Genomic DNA, 23669 nt, shown 5'->3' with positions numbered 1-23669 from the left:
TAAACATCACTTGAAGTCAGAAACATTCGGTTCATTCCCCATCCTATTGAGGCCCGGGCCACATATTAAGTTAGACACTTCTGACCACTCGAGCGCCTTCCATCTTGTGTGGGCTCACAGAATGTAATCACCGAGCATGGCGGTTATGTGTCTGTAAGGGGTTTTGATCACCCACCCGAGAGGTATTGGATGAGTCGAGAAGCTGCCATGTCTTGGTCGTTGCCACATGGTAACCTCGTCGACCATATGACAGCTTCGAGCCACGTTGTGACTCACATGTCTTGCTTAAGTGGTCAAAGACCCTTTGGAAGCAGTAAGGGATGACGCCAACCGACCGTGCTGAATCAATGCTATGCATGTATCTGAGATAGTCACGTGAGACTCCGCTGACAACTTTCGTGCTTTTAAGCTCGGACGAGGTCTCCCACTTTCATTCTACACGCCTCCCACTTTTGTTGTTCGCAAGTGGCTCACCGGCTCCACTTGATCCAAATGGTATCGTTGAATATGGCGGTGGGTAGTAGGTTTAGCCCACTACGGGACCCTCCCTACTCAAGGTGGCCTTCTCTAAGGGTTGAACCTAACTTAAGCATCTGTGTAGAAATGCCCGACCCCGGATGTATCTCACACATCTAAACGCTGCAGCATCATCGAGGACACCAAAGCAGCATCCTGTCACAAATTTGGATGAATGATGGGGTCATCAATGTTGTTTTCGCCGGTGCAGGTCGGGAACTGCCAGTTGCAACACCGCATTGCAATGGCGCCAATGACTCGTCGACGCGCACGCGATGATTATGTAGCCACTGATATCATGGTCGATTACTATTCCCAGAGAGCATCGACACCAGGGACTTTGCTTATCTCCGAGGCTGTAGCAACGTCAACTCGTGCGAGTGTCTGGCAGAACACCACCGGGATCTACAACGAGAAACAAATGAGTAAATGGAGAGCTGTCGTGGACGCTGTGCACGCCAAGGGCTCCTACATCTTTGCACAGCTATGGATGACAGGGCGTGCTGCAAGACCTCTGGCCGTTGCCGCTGGTGCAGAAGTCATTTCAAGCAGTGCCATTCCCTGGAGCCTGGATTCTGCCGTGCCACGTCCTCTGGAAGAAGATGAAATCTGGACATGCATCAACGATTTTCGTCAGGCTGCAGTCAATGCCATCACAGTCGGCTTCGATGGTGTGGAGATCCATGGAGCCAATGGCTATCTGGTCGACCAATTCACTCAGGATACATGCAATCAAAGAAACGATAAATGGGGAGGGACCATCGAAAATCGGGCAAGGTTTGGTATTGAGGTTGCCAAAGCAGTAGCTGGAGCGATCGGTCCTGAGAAGACGGGCTTTCGAATCAGTCCATGGTGTAGACATCATGGCATGGGCATGGAGAATCCCGTGCCTCAATTCGTCTATCTCCTGCAAGAACTGCAAAAACTCCAATTAGCCTATCTGCATATCATTGAGGCACGAGTGTCAGGCAATGAGGACAGTCATTTCAGAGACTCTATCGACGTGTTTATCGAAATCTGGAACAACACTAGCCCTGTCATTGTCGCGGGAGGGTATACGGCTGAAAGTGCTAAAGAAGTTGTTGATGGCAAGTACGACGACAAGGACATCTTGATTGCTTTCGGTCGCCAGTTCATATCAAACCCTGACCTACCATTTCGCATCAAGCAAGGTCTTCCATTCACAAAGTACAACCGGGACACATTCTACGAAGTACTTTCGACCAGTGGATACACAGATTACGAGTTCGATGTGAGTTTTAGAGATGCAATAGGGTAGAAACATTAGGCTCGTATTGAGAGTCCGACTTCCCTTACTAGAGGAGGACCGAGGAGGTGTTTTTCTACCTGTCAAGCCTGTTCTTCCACTATCAAACTGTTTATGACTATGTACATATAGTGGCTCTCGCATCTAGTCTCTTTTTCCTATCCGAGGCATAAATGCATCACCTCGGAAGTAATGGACTCGACCTTGTAAATGCTATAATGGTATAGCCTGGCTCTCGAGCATGTCTTCGTCGACTTAGAGGTGAAAGTGCAATAAGAACGGTGGTATCAACACACAACGTTTTCTGCTTGCCTTTATAGTCTCACCCTCACAGTGGGGTCTGAACTAGCTTGAACATCCTGTCGCACGATTTTCTTGGTTGTTTGCATTTGTTTGATGGCCCTGCGCCTCTCCTCCTCCCACCAACCGAGCCGTGCTTTCACGATGATACTTATAAAGGCATCTTTCCACTTGGGATCATACTTGGGCAGTATTCTGCCTTGTGAACCCGCGGCTGGTGGGCCGGCAAACGATCTCAAACCTTCAAAATACTCTTCGAAGTCGGAGGATAGATCGTAAAATTTCACTCCATTTCCACACTTAGTGACCCTGTCATCTTCCCATTTGTGCATTACATCCTGTGAAGGTAATTTGGCTCGACCGGCAAATAGTCGTGCGACAGCCACCGCTTGCCATTCAAATACACGGAACGTGAGCCCACCAGACACCTATGGTGACTGAAAGTCAATTCAAGAGTTGTGATGTTGAGACACAGAGAAGACTCACCATTCCGATAAACGCCAGCGTTGGATCTTTGATGTCAAATACATGCTGGTAGAGGTTCTTGATCCTTCTATCGACTGTCCTGCCATGTGACTCGGGTAGAAAGGGAAAGCTAAAATCGTAGCCTGTGGCGAAGAGGATAATGTCGATATTTTTAACACACGTACCATCCCAGAACTCGATAGTGCCGTCGCGATGGAATCTGGAGATTGGTGGCTTGATCACAACGTGAGGATGTGTGAACGCACCCCAACCAAAAGCCGGAATGGGCTCACGCAGTGAGGATATTACTGGGTGTTGTGCCACCTGGCGGATCTCGTGGAGAGCGTCGAAGGCGGAGACAGATCCGCCCACAACAATGATTCTCTAGAGTAGCAGATGAATTAGCTCCGTCTAATGTTCGTGGTGTCTTTGCCGTAGCCGTCACATTCACCGTGGCATATGTTGAGCAGGAGTGAGCGGTCTTACCTTTCCCTTGAACTCATCTACCGACCTGAAATGCTTGCTGTGCCTGATCTTACCGGGAAATCTCTGATCAAATTCTACCAGTCCCGGAATTTGTGGTACATAGGGCAATGAGAAGTGGCCTGTCGCAACCACGAGAGCATCGAACACCTCCTGCCACCAATAGTTCTTGCCTCCAGGTATCTCCTTTCGTAGTGTCAAGACCCATTCGTCACCCTTCTTTTGCGCGCTCTCAACGGTTGTATGAAACTGGACGAGGCCGATATTGTCGTTGCGTACGAAGATCTGTTCGACCCATTCTCGAATGACCTCCCGGTGGCGGAATGGAGAATTGCTGCCGTATTGTGCCAGGCTTCGGTCCGAAATGATGTCTGGGATTGGCTCTTGCGTAAAACACATTGTCTTTGGCGGCAAGTTGCTATGAAGATTTTCATGGATACCTGTATGAGAGAAGCGCATATCGTGCGAGTTGAGCGATTCACTCTGCTCGGTCTCGGATGGAAAGTTCGCAGGGATCGTTGTTGGCAGGTCGGCATTATGCTCTAAGAGAGCCTTTAGGGAGGGGATTCTCGGTGTAGTATCGGGGGAATACACCCTAGGAATGATATCAGGTCTTGTTAAGTGCATTAGGAGTATATGGTTCATACCAAGTACCTCCCGCTACATGTTTCCGCTCAAATACTCTCACAGTGTCGAACTTCTGTTCCTTGACTAAAGCATCTGTGACAATAGCTCCCGCCGGACCAGCGCCGATAACTGCCACCCGCGAGCATTTCTGAACCATATTGTACGAATTATGGTAGTGTTTGGCAATGATGGAGGTCCATCAGAAACTGTTTTCAACCTGTCGCGATGGGCGTTGTTAAAGATGGGCTACTACCTAGGAGTCAACCCAGTCGTCGTCCTTGCAACACCTTACATTATCCATTGCATCTCACACCACGCCCTCGAACCATAAATATCGAGGTGGATAGGCACGATCTACTCTTACTAGTGAGGCGGTTTTCCTGCCAGGCGCGTACGTGAAGCAACGTCTGCCGTCATCCCACTCTTGGGAGCCAGTTTTCCCATCCCACTCTTGGCTGAAAAACATGCAACTTCATTGGGGCCCACCCTCTTTATCCTTTCATAATCTCGATCACGCAATGCATCATCTATGTGGATTCTCAGAGCAATCACTCTATATGCTGAAGCTGTTTTGATCGGTAAAATGTAAGAGTCAATTTTCGATGTTGTCAATTTGACGCAGCCTTGTCTCAGGGGAGAATCTGTTTCCTCACAGATTATGGCGACCTTGCTTCCATTTCCGACAAGTGCATCGGCGCTTGTTATTGTTGTCATTGTTACTTTTGCAATTCTTTTAAAGAACTATCTGAACAAAAGCCTCTTCCAGTATCCTGGCCCCTTCTTAGCCAACTTTACAGACTCATGGAGGTTTTTCAGTGTGTTTAGAGGCAAGTCGCATCTTGAGCTGCAAGAGCTTCATGATCGACATGGAGAGATTGTCCGGCTAGGGCCAAACTCGCTGTCTTTCAGCACCCCAGAGGCCGTCAAGGCAATATATGGATTGAACAACAGGTTGAAAAAGGTGAAGATAGTCCACCACTAGTCGTGAGGTGTGTGATACTAAGGACCAAACAGAGCGCTTTTTATCCCGTTCAAATGCAAATATCCCGAGGCGAGGTGCTTCAATCTTTATTCGGGACGCAGGACCAAGACTATCATGCAAAGCTGAGGAAAACTGTCAGCAATGCGTTCTCCATGACTTCGCTTGTTCAGTACGAGCCTCGAGTGAACGATACTATCAAAGTGTTCTTGCAGAGGACCGAAGAACTCTTTGTGCACCCTCACAAACCTTGCGACTTTGTCCTCTGGCTTCAATATTTTGCCTTCGATGTTATCACCGAGATCACGTATAGTACTAGAGTTGGCTTCGTGGATAAGTTTCAAGATGTCGATGGAATCATTGCTTGGCTGGACAAGATATTTGATTATCAGGCGCCCGTGAGTATAGCTTCCAACCCTGATATCTAGATTATTGACTTCTTTGTCTTAGGTTGGACAGATGCCCTGGCTAGACAAGATAATGGTCAAAAATCCTGTCAGAACCTTTCTGGTCAGTCTCTTCAATCGCCAAAAGCATTGGCCCAAGCTTGAGTAGAATCTGACTTTCTCGCAGAGTAAGCACGGGTATATTGACAATTCCTCCGGGACGGCAAAGTTTTCGAGAGCAAGAATGACGGAGAGGCTTTCAGGAGCCTTCAAAAAGGATAGCATGGATCTCTTGACCATGTTTTTGAGGGCTCAAAAGGAAAACCCGGAGTTTTTCGACGATGGACGTCTGCTTACGATGACAACTTCCATAGCTTTGGCTGGATCCGACACAACAGCCATTACTCTCGCAGCATTCTTCTATTTTCTCCTTAAAACTCCTGGATGCTATGAAAAGCTTGTGGAAGAGATAAATGATGCGTTCGCCAGTGGTCTCATCTCAAGCACAGACGGCATAGTCACTTGGAGTGATGCACAAAACTTGCCTTACTTCCAGGCCTGTGTTCAGGAAACGTTTCGCATACATCCGGCCATCGGCATGATTCTAGAACGTGTCGTTCCGCCCCAGGGGATGAACATCTGTGGCCAATTTGTCCCAGGTGAGACGATTGTCGGTTGTAATCCTTGGGTCGTCCACCGGCAGAAAGATGTCTTTGGGGAAGATGTTGACGCATGGAGGCCAGAGCGGTGGCAAGTAGACCCTCTTAGAGGGGCCGAGGAAGAGCATCGTCTGAAGAGGATGAATAATGCCATGTTCCAGTTTGGAGGCGGATCAAGAACATGTCTGGGCAAGCATATCGCCTTGTTGGAGATTTACAAGTTGATTCCAAGTTTCTTGAGAAGGTTCGAAGTAAGAGAGCTCTCCACTTTCCCGTCTTTTTATGGGAAGCTGTTACTGACGTTGTGATGTAGGTGCGTTTATGCTCTGACGATGATTGGGAGGTGCGTACCGCGTGGTTTGTGAAGCCGAGAAACTTCAACGTTATGCTCAGCGTAAAAGACACTGTGCCACTAAAGGAGGATATATGAGCTGTACAACTGTAACGTAGTTGATATGACTAGTCAATATAAGATGAGTTCGAACCAGGCTCTTGTGGAAGTTCGTTCAAACAGTGCGAAGTCTTACCTATCCTCATTTCCATATGATAGCCCTGAGCTAGATAGGATGATACAAACCGAGAAAGTGTGACAAAGGAAGAGAAGCCTGTCTCAACAAGGCTACGCCCTGCCTTCGCCCGTAATGAGGGTTGCCTCCGAACGGAGAGGAACCTGTCACAAGCAGAATACCTGTTCATCCTATACGTTGCTAGGTACCTTCTGGATTTACCTGGGAAAGAAACTTGATTTGCCCATAGGCTCACTTGCTGACCATGGCTACGTATATGACTGACTGAATGGAAGAATGGAAGTCTCGGATACTCTATCGTACTATGCTTGGACGCTGCACCCTACTGATATCCTTTCCGTTCAAGTAACGTATCTAGCTCTTGGGCTATCGTAGCCCAGCTCCTCGATCTCCTCATCCGACAATCCAGTAATTTTGTGGTCCTCCTTCCCCTCTGCTCTCCTTTTGTTGACCACAGTGTAAAAGCCCCACATGAAAGCAAAGCTTAGAACACCGAAAGCAACCATAGAGATTGTGATAGCGTGTCCTTTGACGAATCGAGGGCCCTCAGCGGCAGGATAGAGCTACGATAATAGTCAGCAAATAGCACGCTCATATATAAGGTATCCCAATCGGAGGATGAGGTGGATATGCTCACAAAACTAGACATGATGCCAGCACTATTCCCGATCATGGCTTGAAGGGCGATGGTCGTGGTGCGTTTTCCATAGCGTGGGGTGTGAGAAGGTAACCAAGCAAGTGGAAGGCCAATGACACAATACATTCCACAAGCGACGAGGAAGCATCCGGCGTAGTGGACACTGCTTCCGCCGTCTGAAATGAGCATGATGTAGCCGCAAATTGAGACCGACCCCAGGAGTGTACAATAGAACCCGCGTCGCTGTTGACGATCTGACAAAAAGGCGACTATCAGATAGGTTACTGCTCCCAGGGAGTAGACAGGAATGGTCAGGACTTGGACAATGGAAGTTTTGGCTCCTGGCATAATGCCCCTGATTATTGTAGGCAGAAAGGTGCTGAAACCATAGAGCATAACATCAACACCAAATTGTCCAAAGGAAAACGTCCAGACTTTCCAATCCAGAAGAGCTTTTTTGACATCTTTCCAGTGAAATTGTTGGGCTGACTGCGTCATACCGGATTGGCGATTGAACCTAGCCACTAAGAGAGCCTTCTCTTCAGCGGTTAGATATTTCGCAGTGGATGGCTGGTCTGCCATGAAGAAATAGGCCGCAACAGCAAGAAGCACTGTTGGTGCGCCCTCCAGCCACATTATCCATCGCCAGCCTCGCTGACCAGCAACACCTGGAGATCCGTGAGCAAGAGATGATGAAATGGAGGACTTGTGCTTACCGTCCATGAAGCCAATTCCATATGCGAGAAGTCCGCCGCATGCACCAGCCACCGCTGCGCAAGTAAACAAATAGCCAATGCGGAGGGCGAGTTCTCGCTTAGTGTAAAAGAGTGTCAAGTATATGACGATCCCAGGGAATAGACCTCCTTCGAATAAACCTAATAGCAAACGACAAGCAAGCATCCCACCGAAGTTCTGGACAGAGCCACTGAAAGTGGCCACGAGACCCCATGATAGGGCAATAAACGGAATCCATCTCGATGGACCGACCTTTTTGATGACTAGGTTTGATGGAAGTTCAGAAAGGATGTAGGTGACAAATAGAACAGAGACCAGGATCTGAAATTGATTTCCATGAAGACCAAGGTCTTCTTCCAGTCCATACAGCCTTGCTCTGTCAGTGATGGAGTCTTCTGAGGGTTCTTGATTACCAACCGAGCATTTCCTATGTTGACTCTGTAGGATGTGAGCGGCAACACTTATCTGATGCATTGAAAATAGTTACTGCTTACCTGTCAAGGAAACTGAATAGATATAAAAGCATGATGAGCCTAGGGAGATTGTTCAGTATTCGCCTGGCACGCAGGTGGAAGCAAGATTACGGCATGATGTGAAGCTGTGCCTTGTATCAGCATATTGTTCCCAGACTTGGTGGTGTATGCTTACGTCCAGTTTTCGCACCAGTTTCCGCTCAGCGGCGTAGTCTAATTGGAGACTGCCATCCTCGCTGGAGAAGGGCCCTTCGACTTCAGCATTGGGTAGTGGATGAGATTTCTCCATGGTCAATACGACGTGTGTTCTGATGATATGGTACTGAAACTTTGTTTCAACGGTGAGAGGAATTCAAGGCTACACTAACGAGGCATTGACATCTGAACGTCAATATATACCTGCCTGAGCAACATGATGGCGAAATATCACGTTGCAAGACACCATGTTTGATCGTACGTTGATATTGTTTTCATTAAATGCCATTACCACCCTGAAGCGTGCTCAAGGGGCGGCATCCCACTCTTGAGGTATGGCACATAGTGAACTTGCAAAGACTTGAACATATTCCTGGAAACCACGCTCAAGTCCAATTGCGTGATAGTCACGTGACTAATATTTTAATCGTATGATTGGCTGAGTGTTATCAACTCTGGAGTCTTCGCCAACAGACGTCCCACTCTCGAAAAGCTAGTTACGATGTCGCAATCAGGCATTTGTGTCAGTGAACTGACTCCTGTCCACTTGGCTTGACTCATGTGTATGGACTTGATGTCCGACTATTATGTTCAAGTAACCTCCCACTCGCAGAGCAAGACTTAGCAAGTCACGTCAGGCTGTAGGCAAGATGTGGACCTCAAGATCAAATGTCATGTTCAGCACGTGAAAGCCATGTGGTATTTACGCTAGGCAAAAGCCTTGATGCCACCGCAATCCAGATTGATGAGCTAAGTAAGGCCCAGAATCACGACATCAGAAGAGTGGACCCTGCTTTGGATTTACCCACCCTTAGAATTAATATGGGATACCTTTTCTTCTACATCCCACTTCTGTTTTGATATGCACCTCTAACGACACTTGGAATGGGAGCCATGACTGATGGTAGTCCCACTACCTGGAATTCAGAATCTGTGACGAAGACATTCGTTTGCCTCGAGAAAAGCTGTGGAAAATCATTTCGAAGGAGGGAGCACCTGCGCCGTCACGAATTCAACCATCGAGATGGCGACTTCACTTGCTCACGCTGCGCAGCCCATTTCAGGCGTCGCGATCTCTTGGGTGTGTTACTATCCAACACGCCTGCCGCGGCTGCTGACTCTTTTCTTCAGATCGTCATGTGCAACGTCACCGCCAGAAGGACGCCGAAGCTGGTGGCGAAGGACTTGGAAACCTGGCCACCCGAAAGCGACTGTGGAAGGACAGCCATGGACGAGTGGTGAATGCAAGTCGCATACAGAAACCGGCAACTACATCGATTCCCAGCACTCTTACAGCCGATGTCCCAGCTGAGAAAGTTGCGGTGGACGATTCGAGTTACGCCCTAATGTCTCCACCAGCATCAACTTCGAGCAGTGCGTTGGAGCCAGTGGAACATGATCCCCAAGCAAAGTTCACATACCCTGAGGCTGCGTGGGAAGCAATGGATATGAGCTTTGGTCCCCCGTCAGATGTCAATGAACTCGACCTCTGGGGAGACTCTAGTTGGGCGAATCAGCCATTCCAAGCCATGATGGGAACGTCAGATGATCTACCCGACAACGAGGTGACCTTTCCCGATACCAGTAAGTGTCATAGCCGTACGTTTTGAATGCCATGTACTAATCGAGGCAGCAATTTCATTCAATGCTTCACTTCCGACACTCCAGTACTACAGCTGGCTGTTCGGAAACGACATTGCCACCAACAACACTGAACCCTTGCCGCCAATATCGGATACCTACCATGGAGATACTAATGATCATCCCATACAGGAACTCGTCAATGAGGCTGGTTTGGGACCAGATCCTCACGAACAGCTACCCTCTATCAAACCTTTTATTGGCAAGCCATTTGGGACCCTCAAGTCTTATTTGCAACCACGCCCTCAAGATAACGCGCTCTTCACACCAGAATCCGGGCGCAGTTATACAACCATAAGTTCTCCCGCAATGGCAGCCTCGCCTGAGACTGGTGGCTTATTCAACTATACTTCACCTGCAGTGAATCAAGCCTATAGCAAGGAGTTTGGTGTACTGGGGATTGACAATGCCTCCCTCTACTTTTCCTCGAGGCAGCAAGCCGATGGCCAGAATCAAGAAGGGCACTCTCTCATAGAACCCATCGACTCAGCTCCACCTGACGCATGGATACGAACACAGCAGAAGAAATTACCAATGATCTCGATCGAAGCTCGAGATGGGCTGCTGCAGCTAATCTCTCAAACTCGCCCAACCAGAATGGACCAAACTGAAATCAGCCCTTGTGATCCATTGCTGTCACTGGCAGCTTTGCAATGCTATAGCGATCTTTTCTTCATCCACTTCAACTCGACGTACCCGTTGATACATCCGGGGACGTTTTCAAGCTCCGCAGTGCACCCCTTGAAGCTGATGTCCATCATCCTCTTGGGCGCAACATATAGCGATACCAGAGCACATTCCTTGGCAATCTGCTTACACGACATGATGCGGCCGTTGATTCACAGTCACAAAGAATTTGGGCCAAGGCCGAGTTTTTGGATGTTACAGACAATCTTGCTGGTAGAATGCTTTGGTAAGAGCCGTGCTGGAGAGCGGCAGCACGATGTCTCAAATATCTACCATGGGCTCCAGATAAAGTAAGCGAATTAACATCTGATTGGCTCTTGTATACTAACGTTGGTAGCCTTCTCCGAAGAAGTAATTGCCATAATGTCAGCAACCCAACTTGGGACGAGAATAGAGAAAGCTTGCAAGAGTATTGGAACGCAGCAGTTCAAGCCGAAGAGAAGAGAAGGTATATCCAAGGCCTGTTCTGATATTTAAGACACCTAGCTTACCATCACAGGCTTGCAATGATTTCCTTTATGTGGGATACACAACATGCCACTTTCTTTGCCCAGATCCTCTGCATGAATGCCTCCGAGTTGAAGGTGGCTCTTCCTTGGGACACTGCCATTTGGGAGGCCGAAACCGCAGAAGGCTGGCTTCGTCTTATGAAAAATTCATCGCCCCCGCCCCAGTTCCTCACCATCCTGCAAAGGTACACCGATCCAAGAGCATCATTTGCACCACTGCATTTGAATGCCTTGTCCAGAGTTTTGGTTCTACATGGACTCATGTCACTCTCGTGGGACTTTAGACGACGTGAGCAGACGGCATTGACCCGAGATGTCACTCCAAATGGAGTCCGTTGGCAAACCAAGATCAGCGCCTGCTATGCCAAGTGGAAACAAGATTTTGATCGTTACACTCGACTCGTTTTATCGTCTTTGCCTGCAGATTCCGCGGAGCACGCCAGTTTCCAACGCTGCGCTGTGGCAAACTCAGCTGTCTATCACACAGCTCAAATCGTGTTAGAAGTCGAAATTGCTGATTTGCAGATTCGAGGTGGTGCAAAGCATATCACCGGACGGCAGGTGACCGACCTCGACCGCCAGCGCTCTCAAACGAGAATCAAAGATTTTGTTTCCCGAGATGGAGGCAAAAGTGCTGCACGAGCAACTTGGCATGCCGCCCATCTGATCCGAGACGGTATCAGGAAACTTGAGAATTGGGCTGTGGATGAAATGATACATTTTCCCTGGTGCCTGTATCTTGCAACTCTGACATGCTGGACAGCGTATGGGGCGGCCGTTGAGATGTTTCCCACAAACCAAATGCCCTTGCTTGTGGATACAATATTCCCAGATTCGGGTGAGGCCGACAATGACAACGATTGGGATTCGAGGACAGACATGAAAGCCCTTATCAGTGCTCTGACAAGGCTTGACCCTTCCAGACCCACATTTGTAAAGGATATCTGGGCAGTGTCCGGAAAGTATAGACCATATGGACTATTAGCGTGCATGGCAAAGCATTTGGGAACAATTAGATGGGCTGTGGTGAAAGAGGGTATGAAAGTGCTCAGGGAGCTGGTGAACAACGCCAGTGATGATATTTAGATATAGCGTCAGAACACTACATGATGTACTCTGCAAACCCTTTGGCCTCTGGTTACGAGAGATTTTCGAAGCCAAGAGCCTTTAATATTGATACTAGTCCAACACTGAGCCATATATTTGGCAGAAGATGCAGAAGCTGGCTAACTAGTGAGGGCCCTGGGTCTCCCAGCCAGGGGCAGATGGTGGTGCGCCTTCGATGTTAGAAACCCCTTGGCCAAATCCGGTCCACCCATTGAACCTATCGACAAAATCGAGGGCAGCCTTTAGATACCAACCATCTTTTTCCCCATACAGTTCTTCTCCAACCTTGAGTGCTCGTACAACCTTGACGTAATGAGAATCGAGCGACCACTCGTTGGTCAAAGTTTGCTCAACAACCCATGTCCAGTCTCGCCCTTTGGTGTCGGTAGAAGCAATAGCTCCATGGTTAACCTTCCGTCTCAGCTGAGCACAGTATATGACGATGGTCCACATGGCAAATTGCTTGACGATAGGGACTCGAAATTCTTGCGGCGCGTTTGGTAAGATTACTCTCAACGCATGCGCAACGGTGAGGACATGAATGAGGAAAAATTCGAACTGCTCAGCCGGGCCCGTGGTCTCAATCGCTAGGCGAACTGCAGTGTCGAACAGAGATTCGAACTCCTTGGGCGAGCCATCATATTCCCACGCATTGAAATGCTCGAGGACGGCAGCTTCACGCGTTGCGTGCAAAGCAAAAGTATTGAGAAACCCAGGGTGGCTGGCGAGACCATCGAAACGCTTGTCGAGCCGGACCTTGTTCACAATCTCTTCCAAGTCTCTGGTTTTGTATGTGGACGTGTCGGGCGGGGCCGAATCGAAATATTGGTGAACGAAATCGTACTCAGTGCTTCCAAGGGCCAAGGCTTCAGAAGCAACTTCTGCACTGTCATATTCATAGGCGTAGTGGAGATGGATGAATGGGTGTCCCACTAAGAGGTCTCGTCAGTGGTTCCGTACAGCCTTACAAATACAACGGGCGTGAAAAATGGTGAAAGGAAACTTACGTCCTCCACAAAACCCATTGATCAACGGACTTTTGGTCGAATATAACAAATCAGCGACGACCTTCTTCCAATCTCCTCCTTCAGCCTTGATTTTATCGTCATAGAAGTTGACAAAGGAGACCGTATATCTGCAGATGGAATGATCAGCATTGCGGATGACAATTGATCCTTATAGCCTACTCCTTGTTACGCCATTGACTTCTCCAGGTACCTTCGGTCAGTGCTTCTCGCAAGGGGACTGTTCCAATTGGCCTCAATTCATTGCCTTCAGCCTCTGCAATTTGTTCAAGTTTTGCCGAACTTGCCCCAAGGTAGTATGAGGACCCAAGAATCTAACAAATTTCAGTCAGTGGCGACCTAATTGGAAATGACGAGGTAGGTATGACATACGTGTGGCATATGATTATGGAAGAGTAGTTGGGGGTCACGTAGAGCGGAAAACGTGGTGTGATTCTCATGAAGGCATTTCCCTAGTGTTTTCGTCCTCTCATCGCTCGCGCTGGCAACGCTGAACACAGGTAACGCTTCCATGTCGGAAAGGCTATTGTCTGTAGTCAGACCTGGGACGCGTAGGATGGTGTTTGTCTGAGACATGGTGCTATGACAGCAATGGCAATGAGCTCTGACCCTATCGACCGTTACTTGAGATGCTTTATATATGTTAAGGTGGCTATGTGGATGGACTTTGATATTAGATTTGCAGTATAGATGATAGGCTCATTCTTCTCTGGGGTTTGTTGCCATAAGAGGCTCGGATCCAACGTCCACATTAGTGGCGCGGCAAAGTAGGCAGAATGTCGCTAAATGACAGAGGCTACGGAATGAATGCTCTACAAGTCTCCAAGCTCGGAATCGTTACGTCCCGAGTTTCTCGGGCACTGGGACGGCAGACCTTTACAGAAACCTCATGGGAGGTCAACAAGACCGTCATTTTCCAGAATATTACGATCAGTTCGAGCCTTTCGTGCGACGCGCAGAATTACTTGACTTCACGTTGTACTTGGGTAAATTTTCCTTTTCCTCTCATGATCGCCTTGTAGACTTGCGCCAGTATACCATATCGTCAGATGTCTCGATGCGTTCATATATTCTGTTGCACTTTTCGAGAACTCTAGTTTATGGCATAATCAGCCTTCTGTCTAGGTACAATCTTAGCTACCAGCCAGTTGGTCCATCGGTTCATTGTCCAGAATCCTGGGACAAAAGTGGCGCACAACCCTCGAATGATCATATACATCATCGAAGGCCCGTATTTCATGCCATCATCGCCATCTTTACTAGAGACTCCAACGGCAGGAAACTTATCATACTCGCTATTCAGAGCACATTCCACGATGCCTGAAGCCAAATCTCCGTATGTGGCGCATGGTAGGATTGAATCTGTACTGATTTCGTGCCCGGTCGGTGGACTATCAACCAGAGCACCAGGTTGTATCAGGAGCACGCTGGCTAGGCTCGGATCCGCCAACAAATATGTATGAGCCTGTAGTAAGTCTGCATATGCATAAACAAATGCATTTCTAATAGCCCAATGCAACAACCGTGGCCGAGCTGCGGCAAACTTTTCATTCCAGGTTGAAGACGACAAGACAATGATTCGAGGAGGAACATATCCCGTATTCACTTCTTTCAATCGTGCCAAAGCATCCACCACAGTCCTTGCGCCATCTTGTAAGACTCGCGTCCCAGGAATGTTATCGTTCTCGCCGAGGGCGAAAATGATGCGTTGTGCCCCTTTGAGGCAATTGGACATGTTGGTCACATCACTTAGAGGAGCATCGTAGATCGACACCCGAGAGTTGGATAGAATTGAAGGGAAAAGGCCGATGAGCTTCGAACGTGATCGTACATAGAGGTGAAGGCGAATGTTCTCCAGTGGTAGTAGACGAGACACCACCTGACGACCTGTTTTGCCTGTCGAGCCAAGGACTGCGATAGTTGTTTCCATTCGTTCTTCGAGACACAGTGAATAGAGGAGGATAAAGTGGCCTGAGCAAAAATTCTGCGATATTGATCACCTTAGATCTTGGTCTCTCCTGTAACAGCGATAAGTGGTACACTTGAATACACCAGCGCCTCGGATTGAATGAGGGAACGTGGGCGCACACCCCGGAAGTCGGATGGCATGCCATCGTCGAACTCGATAGACGAGTCTCTGAGGCTTCATGCCTTCCGGAGACACGTCCTCAACCAACTTTGAGCAATGGTAGTGTGTATTCCCCAGACAATCCGAGAAGCCATCTACCATTTTTTGGGGGAGCAAGCCACGCGATGAAGACTGGTTGAAGGAGATGGTCTTGGCCAGCCAATTGGAAGCAGAACAATCATCGACTTCCAAACTAGGACATCGCCTTCCGCAATGGTGCCCACGGATCTTCCTGCGATTGGCTGTACCCCGCAGTCTTTCCCCGTCTTTCGGAAGGAAAGAATACACCTCGGGCTCAGCGGGCTCCGAAGGCCGAACGATGTGGTGTTGAACTGTTGTGATGCCTAGGCATCTTCTTGGAACATGATCAACGTCGAATTATTAGGCAGTGCTTTCTGAGACCCATCGAGAAAAATTTCAAATCTCTGAGAAGTTTTGTTTGGTAATCTGCCTGGTAGTCTTGGAGTGACCTGGGCGAGGCTTAGACAAGTGTAGAAGTGGTTAGGAATATCACTTCCTAATGTAATAAGATCTAAGGCTAAAGCTAAAAGGAAGGTCTGTTGAGGAGCAAGATCCAGTGCCCGATAAAATTCTGGTCAGCAGTCCAAAGGAATCGTCATGAGCCAGGACAAGTCGTCAGGGTCGAAACCTGTCTCCCAGCCCAAGAATGGACTGCTGGGAAGGGCACTTTCCTCCACCTGACTACCACCGGTCAATGTCGCTTCATCAGAGTTGGTCTTGGTGGCTGCCACGCCGAAAGATTCCTCATGCGGAACTGTTGATACTTCGCTGTCGGAGCAGTTGGGTCCGGCAACATTTCGTCGAGCCTGTTGAGCATTTTTCTTGTGCCGAGAATAGTGCTGTGGCACAGCTTCGAACAACAAACGTTGAGTCACTATCAGACGGGTGATGGTGGGGTTCAAACAACTGTAACTCTCCAGAACAGCCATGGCCTTGCGCCAACCTTCAAGGATGAGATCCTCAGAGATTTCTGACAGGATGGCAGGACTCAGGCGAGCTGCAATGAGGATTGTTGCAGAGGTATAGATGTAAAGAACACAATCCCACCAAGCCGAGACGTTGCCCATTTGACCAACTGTAGTACTTCCTTCAGCGCAAACAATATAGATAGCCTCTAGGGCAACTTTGACGCATACAATAGCGCACTGTAACAGTAGTCTCTGGGACAAGAGGCTTCCGAGAGGGATAGGTAGATGTCCATCGTGGAATTCCGAAGTAACGAAGTATGACAAGACCGGTCTCAGAAGTAGTAGGCGGACGTGGAGCTGCCTGAGATTCGCGAGTCCTCTCTATCAGCATATTCAACTAACGACAACGACTTAGGGAACATCCTACCTTTGCTTTAAAACCACAGCCTGACGTCGCACAACGGTATCTGGGGCATCTTCTTGTTGACTCTGGGGAACCTTCAAATACTCCGGTACGTCCTGCTCCCATCTAAATAGCCTACGCTCGATCTCAAAGACCGACTGATGGCCTTCGCTCAATGAACCACAGAATTTGTCAATATCCAGTGGCTGGATTTGGAAGTTGAAGGCGTAAAAGTTGAACACGACATCATGGAGAATCTCATATAGCTTCAACGTCAGGATATAGAACTCCACGGCAATGAAATCGTCAATGGAATCCGATTGTTCCATAAGCTCACCAGAGACCGGAGGCGACTGGATAATAGACATTGGGAGGGGAACCATGGTGGCAGATCGTGGTCCTATCATGCAGGGACGACCATACGTTGTGGCAACCACTCGGTCCATTAGAACACAACCGTACCATATGCGGCGCAAGAGCTCGCGAGTATTGGGATTGGGAGCTGATTCGCTAGTCTCTGCTAGATGCAGTCCTAGACTCTGTGCTGTTCGGATAGCCGTACCAACAAACACCCAGCAAGGGTGAGAGGCGTTTGTGCTTTGAAAGTATTGACCAAGTAGTAAAAACGATTGAACTGAGCGTATGGAGCCATTCTCAACCAAATCAATCAACTCTCTTGCTCGGAGGTAGAACGTACGTGCAGCATCTTCCCTATCTTCTGCTGCGAGCGAATCATCTAGGAGACATGAAAGCGCAAAAATGACGTTCAGGAGGCCAACAAAGGAACGCTCTTCGCAGATGGATCCATCTCCTTTCCAAAGTTGCTCGTATTCGGCTTGAACCGAGGGCTTTTCGAGGTACGGGTAGAGAACGTGAACATATTTCCAGTATACTGATAAGAGGACATCTGCCCGACGGCGCGGCGGCAGCACATATTCCATGGGCTTTATGCCTGGCTTGTTGTGATCTGCCGCCAGGAGTGCTCGTGTATTGATGGGCTGCGCATCAGGAAGTCCCTTGAGTTGATCTTCTCCCTGAACCTTCTGCTGTACCATCTTTTGTACGTTTTGCATAAAGTTTTCAACACTAGAGCTGCCGAAAAACCCTTCTTGGCCACTATCGTCCACTGGCACTTCCATGATAGCACGCCCAGAGCGTTCGGGCTGAGCAGCTTCCTCTGACAAATGAACTGAGGCGTGTTCATGGCGAGATACCGCGAATGTGTGCCGACTTTGACTCGAAGCTTGAGGACTACGTGACCTGAGAACTTTGGGAGATAATGTTGGAAGGCTGTGGACTCCTGCGATGTAAGACAATGCCGGTTGGCTGCCAGTGGATGCCCAAGTCTCTTCTGACGTTGAAGATGGTTTCGGACGACGAGCTGGCGAGTTATCCACCAAATTTGAATTCTGTCGTACTTGTATCCACGAGTGTGTTGGGGTGCGTGTGATGCTCGGTTGCCATGAACACTCGACTCCATTGCTTGCCTTCTTCTCGCAAGGTGCGCATACTGGGCCAAGACCATTGCACTTGATCTTCCGGCTCCGACAGGGTACACACGCAATCGTGACTTTCTGCCTCTTCGTCCTCGGCTCCATGGTAAATGATGCTATACGATATTCAGTCCGAGGATAAAGAGTGCTCGGATACTGGGTATTTGTGTCACAACTAATACAAAATACCTGGGATGAGTTGGCGGGGAATCTATCTGGGGATAATGCTGACGCTTCTTAGCAGGGGTCATTCCTTAGGCTTGTAACGCAAAGTTCCCCGCGCCCGGAACGAAAACACTCCGAGTTCCAATGCGTAGTACTTAGCATTATTAGTCTTTGCTCTCATACAATCCTGCTTAAGAACAGGTTTGGTGTGGCGAGAAGGATGCTACATTGATAGCGCATACGGCAATTGTAGTTATGAAGTTTGGCTCTAACGTAGATATTCTCCTTTGTTGGTATTGTCAATTCAGACATCTCTAGATGACAAAAGTTTCAGAATGGAGAGATTGTGGTAGTCTTGCGATCCTGTTGTCCCGAAGCCTCTCTCTCAGCATAGTACCTCGCTGCCCCTGGATGTAGGGGAACAGGAGTAACTGCCATTTTCCTCGGATCCAAAGGATATGTTAGAGGACTCTTTGCTGGAGGGATATGACGATATTGGCCCTCCAGCATATGCCTCGTCTCAACTAGACACCAGGTGAGAAGATGAGCCACTTCTTCGGGCATATCGTCTCGGACTAGGAGGACAAAATCCGAAAAATCCAGCGCCGGCAGGTCATGTTCGAGGTTCGTCCAGAATCCTGCTGGCAATGGATTGTTGCACAGGCCGACCTGCTGCTGGAGTGTCTCCAGAGCAGACAACTCCGCAGGTAGTGGTATCAGTCTACCTGACTCAGCCAGCCGCCTCCACCACACCGTCATGATCGCCTCCTGCAGAAGAGCGTTTGCTTTACCAGTTTCAACGAGGGCCACACACTGTTCCGGCCGCTGAGCTCTTACAATTGCCCCTCCCCATTCTTCGATGGTTGATTCAGAAATCCCATGCGCTTCAAGGTATTTATCTGCCACGTAGCCAATGGGATTGGTGCCATCGTTGATAGACGTTGCAATCCTCAATGCTGGTCGCATTTGCCTCAGCTCGTCAATTGTTTTGATTTTATACTTGGAATCCACGGCCAGAACCATTCGGTCGTTCTGAGGAAGGGTACCAATAGCTCGTAAATGAGGCATTGGAGTTGGAAATGGGCCTGTGCCATCCGGAAGAGTACTGAGTAGCGCCGCCGGAGTAGTGACGACGAGATCTGCTTCGCCGTCGCACAACTGCTTCAGTCCATCCAGTCCTCCATCTCTTAAGCTGAAGATAGACGTCCTACTCCCAGGGCCAGCTCGATCACAGAACTCCTGAGTCAACCATGAACATATTCTGTGGAAGTTGGCTCCTCCCCAGTCCCCAACAAATCTAAGAGAGTGTGAATGCGATAGCCTAGGCTCTGTGGCGTCTCCGTTGATGTGGGTGGCCATCTTTTCGGGTAGAGCGAAGAGGAACTTTTGATTATTTATCTAAATCCAAAGATTCACAAACACCGAAAGCCGTAAAGACAATCTGTTAAACGCCATTTTATACATTATGTCCCCCATAACTGATCTGAAATCGGAATAGATCATACGGTGCGGCATCGAGTACAACGGAAAGCAACCGATCCTCGGTTTCTAAGCTACCGGGCATCCGATTGCGGCACACCTCTGACAATTGGGGGGATAGTCCCCGAACGCGGCCAAGCGTAGGTCTGTATTCCCCAGAAGACAAACAAGTTGCCTCATTACGAGACTTTCCATTTGGCAATATTCGATAGCGAAAAGAATACATCACTTTTCTGCATTTTGACCAAGTGACGTTTAGGTGACGATGGACACATCGACGGCAGAGACCATGTCTCCTCAACAAGCAGCGCAGAAGGGCCAGGATCGCTGGAAAACCTGTATCACTGGCAGCCATATTCTTCATCATCATCGGTACTCCAGGCTCTCAATATCATATGGACCCTGTCTAATCTAACCAGGGTTTTGGATGCATTTGGCCATCTATCCTTCCGCCAACCTCATCAGCAGGATATATTTGTGATGCCACGAAATATGGCGCCGTCAAATATCTCATCCATTCAAGACCTTGTCGAGTATAGAGTTGCAGATGCTTCACCGGTCCATGCAGATGCGCCTGGCGGCTATTTAGAGAGATATATCCATTCCGAAATTTACAAACGATATCCAGGGGTGCACAGCGTCATCCATAGCCATGCCAAAGATGTCATACCATATGGGATTTCTGGCGAGTTCTATATCAAACACTGAATCTACGCTCGTGCTGACGCCGATGCAGGTGTTCCTCTCAAGGCCTGCATTCACATGGCTGGGTTTCTAGGTATGATTGATCAGGTCCAATACTGAGGTTACAAAGTTCTCAACCAAACGCTTCAAAATAGGGACGTCGACTCCAACATACGATATATCCAAGCATTACAAAGAAACAGACAGGCGAGATCTGCTGATCCGGAACGAGGCACTCGGGGGTTCGCTTGCATCCACCTTCTCAAGCGAGGGTGATGATGTACCCGCCCATTCTGTGGTCCTTATGCGTGGACATGGGTACACAGTCACGGCATCCAGCATTGAAGAATGTGTCTTCCGTGCCATATATACCATGGAGAATGCTGCTGTGCAGACATCAAGCATTCTCTTGAGTGGGGCGGCAAGGGGTGCAGCCCACGAAACTGTTAGTATAGATTACTTGGGGGAAGACGAGGTGGCAGATGCGACACAGATTTCAGTAGCTGGATGGGGCCGAGCGTGGGCTTCTTGGGCTCGTGAGGTGAAATTTACTGAACTATACGCCAGTGTTGATTAGGGGAGATGTCGGCCAACACTTTTCGGGCATCTTGAGGAATTCAGCTAGGATCTGTAAGTGTCCGGCTAGATGGACTCCCGGATACGTCCCGAACGCCCAATAAAGGGAGCTTCCGCAATGATCAGCTCAAAGTCCACATTTCGTAGGTGGTTCCGACTAAAGATGAAATGCGATGTAAACCATTGATGACAATCAATATAGTGATGTAATTAAATGGTAAGTTCTAGCGAGAAAGAAAATCACACCCCTTGACGACTCCTTGGCTTCATGAACGCAACTTTCCCGCTTTTGCAGTAGTCCAAACTAGCTAGTGGGTGTTCTCAACCAAGCTTGAATGGCTGAGAATGACTCGGATCTCATAAACTCAACACCACCGTACTCGTAGCCATGTCTATACTCTTGTCATGCTGATTTTTGAAGGATTGATGTTGCTCTGGTACAATTTGTCGCGCCTGGATTAACTCCTGAAGTGTCGCCTGTGGTCTTGGAAAGAAAGTGTTGCTTTGGGTATATAATTGCGCGCATTCTGCAGTGTTAACGTTGAATGAACTCCTCTCCTGGTGCTTCCTACTTCAAAGCGAAATTATGGTCACTCGATGGATGTATGGGAGTGTCTGGCGTGCCTAAAAGATGCTGTTATCTCCGCACGTGAAAGGCCCGTCCACGTTATTGTCAGGATCGGCGAAGGTGGAAAGCAGACTGTCAATCGAAGCATACATCCCGGCGGTGTTCATGAATAATGTGACTCCAAGAATGAAAATGTTGAAGCAGAACAGGGCAGTCTTCTTCCAGCCGTCGAACAGGTGGTTCCAGTTAAGGTGGATCCAGAAAACGGAGGGAAGACCCCAGGTGAACCACGCCAATAGAAGTGAGGCAGAGATGTTGAGCAGAGAATCAAATACTGGAATGGCATTAGCGATGATGAATACCAAAATCCAGTAACCAGCGCCTATCGCAATCCAGACGATCCATGACGTCTGGGATCTGGAGTCGTGAGGCTGGGATTGCCGCCTTTTCATCGCATTGGCTTCGACTGAAGGAGCACGTCCTCGGCGTTTGGCCACAAATGCTAGATGGCGCATGGTGAAGACGAAAAGATACTTGATGACGGTATGTCCAAAGACTAGGCCGGTACCGAACAGGGAGACAAATATGATCCCATACGATATTTTGGCGATGGTAACAGGGGCAGAACCAATTGCAGGCGACTGTACGTAGTCACCCGCGAAGACATAACAGACAATAGCAACAGTGCTGTACATGATGATGGCAAATATCTTCTCAATGCAAATGGCCTTTGTGAAATCTCGGGCGGGATCTCTCATTTCTGCCAAAACAGTTACAAAGGCCTGATTACCACTGAATGCAAAGCCGATGTTGAGGAATGCAGAGACAGCCTCGGAGAAGGAGGGATCTCCGACAATCTTGAAGGTGACCTCTTCGCCATCTGGCACGTTTGCTGGTCCACCAATTCCCAGAGCGATCATTGGAATGAGGACTGCCGTGACAATTGAGACTGTGCAGGGCCATCCACAGTAGGAGACAAACTTCATTGTTCTTGGCACGCAGAGCAAGAAGCAGAGGATTGCTGGGAATGCGATAAAGGCGACAGTGCACATGGCATGCTCAGTGATGGTGTTGAGCCCAATCGAGATTGTTATGATAGCCGAAGCGCAGATCAAGGCTAGGTTGATGGTGAAACCCACAGCAAAGACAAACTCCAAAGGGCGTCCCCCGAGCACTCGACCGAAATCGACCATGTTGACGACATGAGGGTATCTTCGATAAAACTGTACCAGGATGTAGGCCGTGTAAAGAGATAGAGATCCCATGCCCACGATGGCGATCACACCAGGTATCAAGCCTAGCACCTGAAGTGCTGCAGGCAAGCTGAGGATTCCAATGCCGATTTCATTTGTGACAAAGATCACGGCAGCTTGATAGGGTCCGAGAGTCCCAATAGGCTTGACGCTCCCCGTGGCTGGGTCATAGGCAGGATCAGTGGCTTTCTGTACAGAACCACGAATTGGCTCATTGTCGCTACTTCGATGACGGTCACGCCAGCCGATGGTCTTCTCCTCATCCTCTTCCTTCCAATAATCTGGATTCATTGTCGAGACAGTGAGTGAGTTCAAGAGAAACAGCCAAGGAGAGAAATGAGAAGATACATCAGATCAGAGTTGTGATGCGGCGAAAGATAGTCTTACATAGTTCTTTGTTGACGTCTCTGTCTCTAGTCCTAGGGGCCTCCACCTCCCAGTAAGAGCACTGGTGCCATCCATGCCGTGATTCATAGCCATTCACTCTCCAGGTGATCCACCAACGGCTCGCACTGGGGTCTTGGTTCGATTGCCTGTGCGGTTTAATAGTGTAGGGCTAGTTGAAACAAATGGAAATATGTTGACCAAACCTCACAAGTATCGTGTTCAAAATCGACGTCATCGGCGTTTTCCGACGGGGCTTGCAAGCTTGACAATATTGGCTCTCCACCATTATCTCTGGGCTGATGTAAGTTGACTGCCAAGTTGCTTCAAAATAGTTGCCAATGCCGCTTGAAATCGGGGGATCGCAAGACAATCCCATAAACCTTAAC

At 48.7% G+C, this 23669-nt stretch overlaps 3 protein-coding genes across 3 annotated transcripts; 1 reads left to right on the top strand and 2 right to left on the bottom strand.

The window, feature by feature from the left end:
• Positions 1–8497: 8497 nt before the first annotated feature.
• PV10_01049 (uncharacterized protein) lies at positions 8498–12172 on the top strand (the record flags this gene model as incomplete). Its single annotated transcript, XM_016365206.1, has 5 exons — positions 8498–8507; positions 9381–9833; positions 9883–10867; positions 10915–11025; positions 11077–12172. 5 exons carry the CDS (start codon positions 8498–8500, stop codon positions 12170–12172), a joined length of 2655 nt encoding a protein of 884 aa, XP_016228855.1.
• A 3770-nt stretch (positions 12173–15942) lies between these two features.
• PV10_01048 (uncharacterized protein) lies at positions 15943–18276 on the bottom strand (the record flags this gene model as incomplete). Its single annotated transcript, XM_016365205.1, has 2 exons — positions 15943–16636; positions 16703–18276. 2 exons carry the CDS (start codon positions 18274–18276, stop codon positions 15943–15945), a joined length of 2268 nt encoding a protein of 755 aa, XP_016228854.1.
• A 3171-nt stretch (positions 18277–21447) lies between these two features.
• On the bottom strand, positions 21448–23187 carry PV10_01047 (uncharacterized protein; the record flags this gene model as incomplete). Its single annotated transcript, XM_016365204.1, has 1 exon — positions 21448–23187. The coding sequence occupies one exon, from the start codon at positions 23185–23187 to the stop codon at positions 21700–21702; it is 1488 nt and encodes a 495-aa protein (XP_016228853.1). The 3' UTR covers positions 21448–21699.
• Positions 23188–23669: the final 482 nt, after the last annotated feature.

The sequence above is a fragment of the Exophiala mesophila genome, assembly GCF_000836275.1.
Source record: "Exophiala mesophila strain CBS 40295 unplaced genomic scaffold supercont1.1, whole genome shotgun sequence".
NCBI lineage: Eukaryota > Fungi > Ascomycota > Eurotiomycetes > Chaetothyriales > Herpotrichiellaceae > Exophiala > Exophiala mesophila.
Note: the sequence above shows the minus strand (reverse complement) of the source record. Positions and strands in the feature narration are given on the sequence as shown.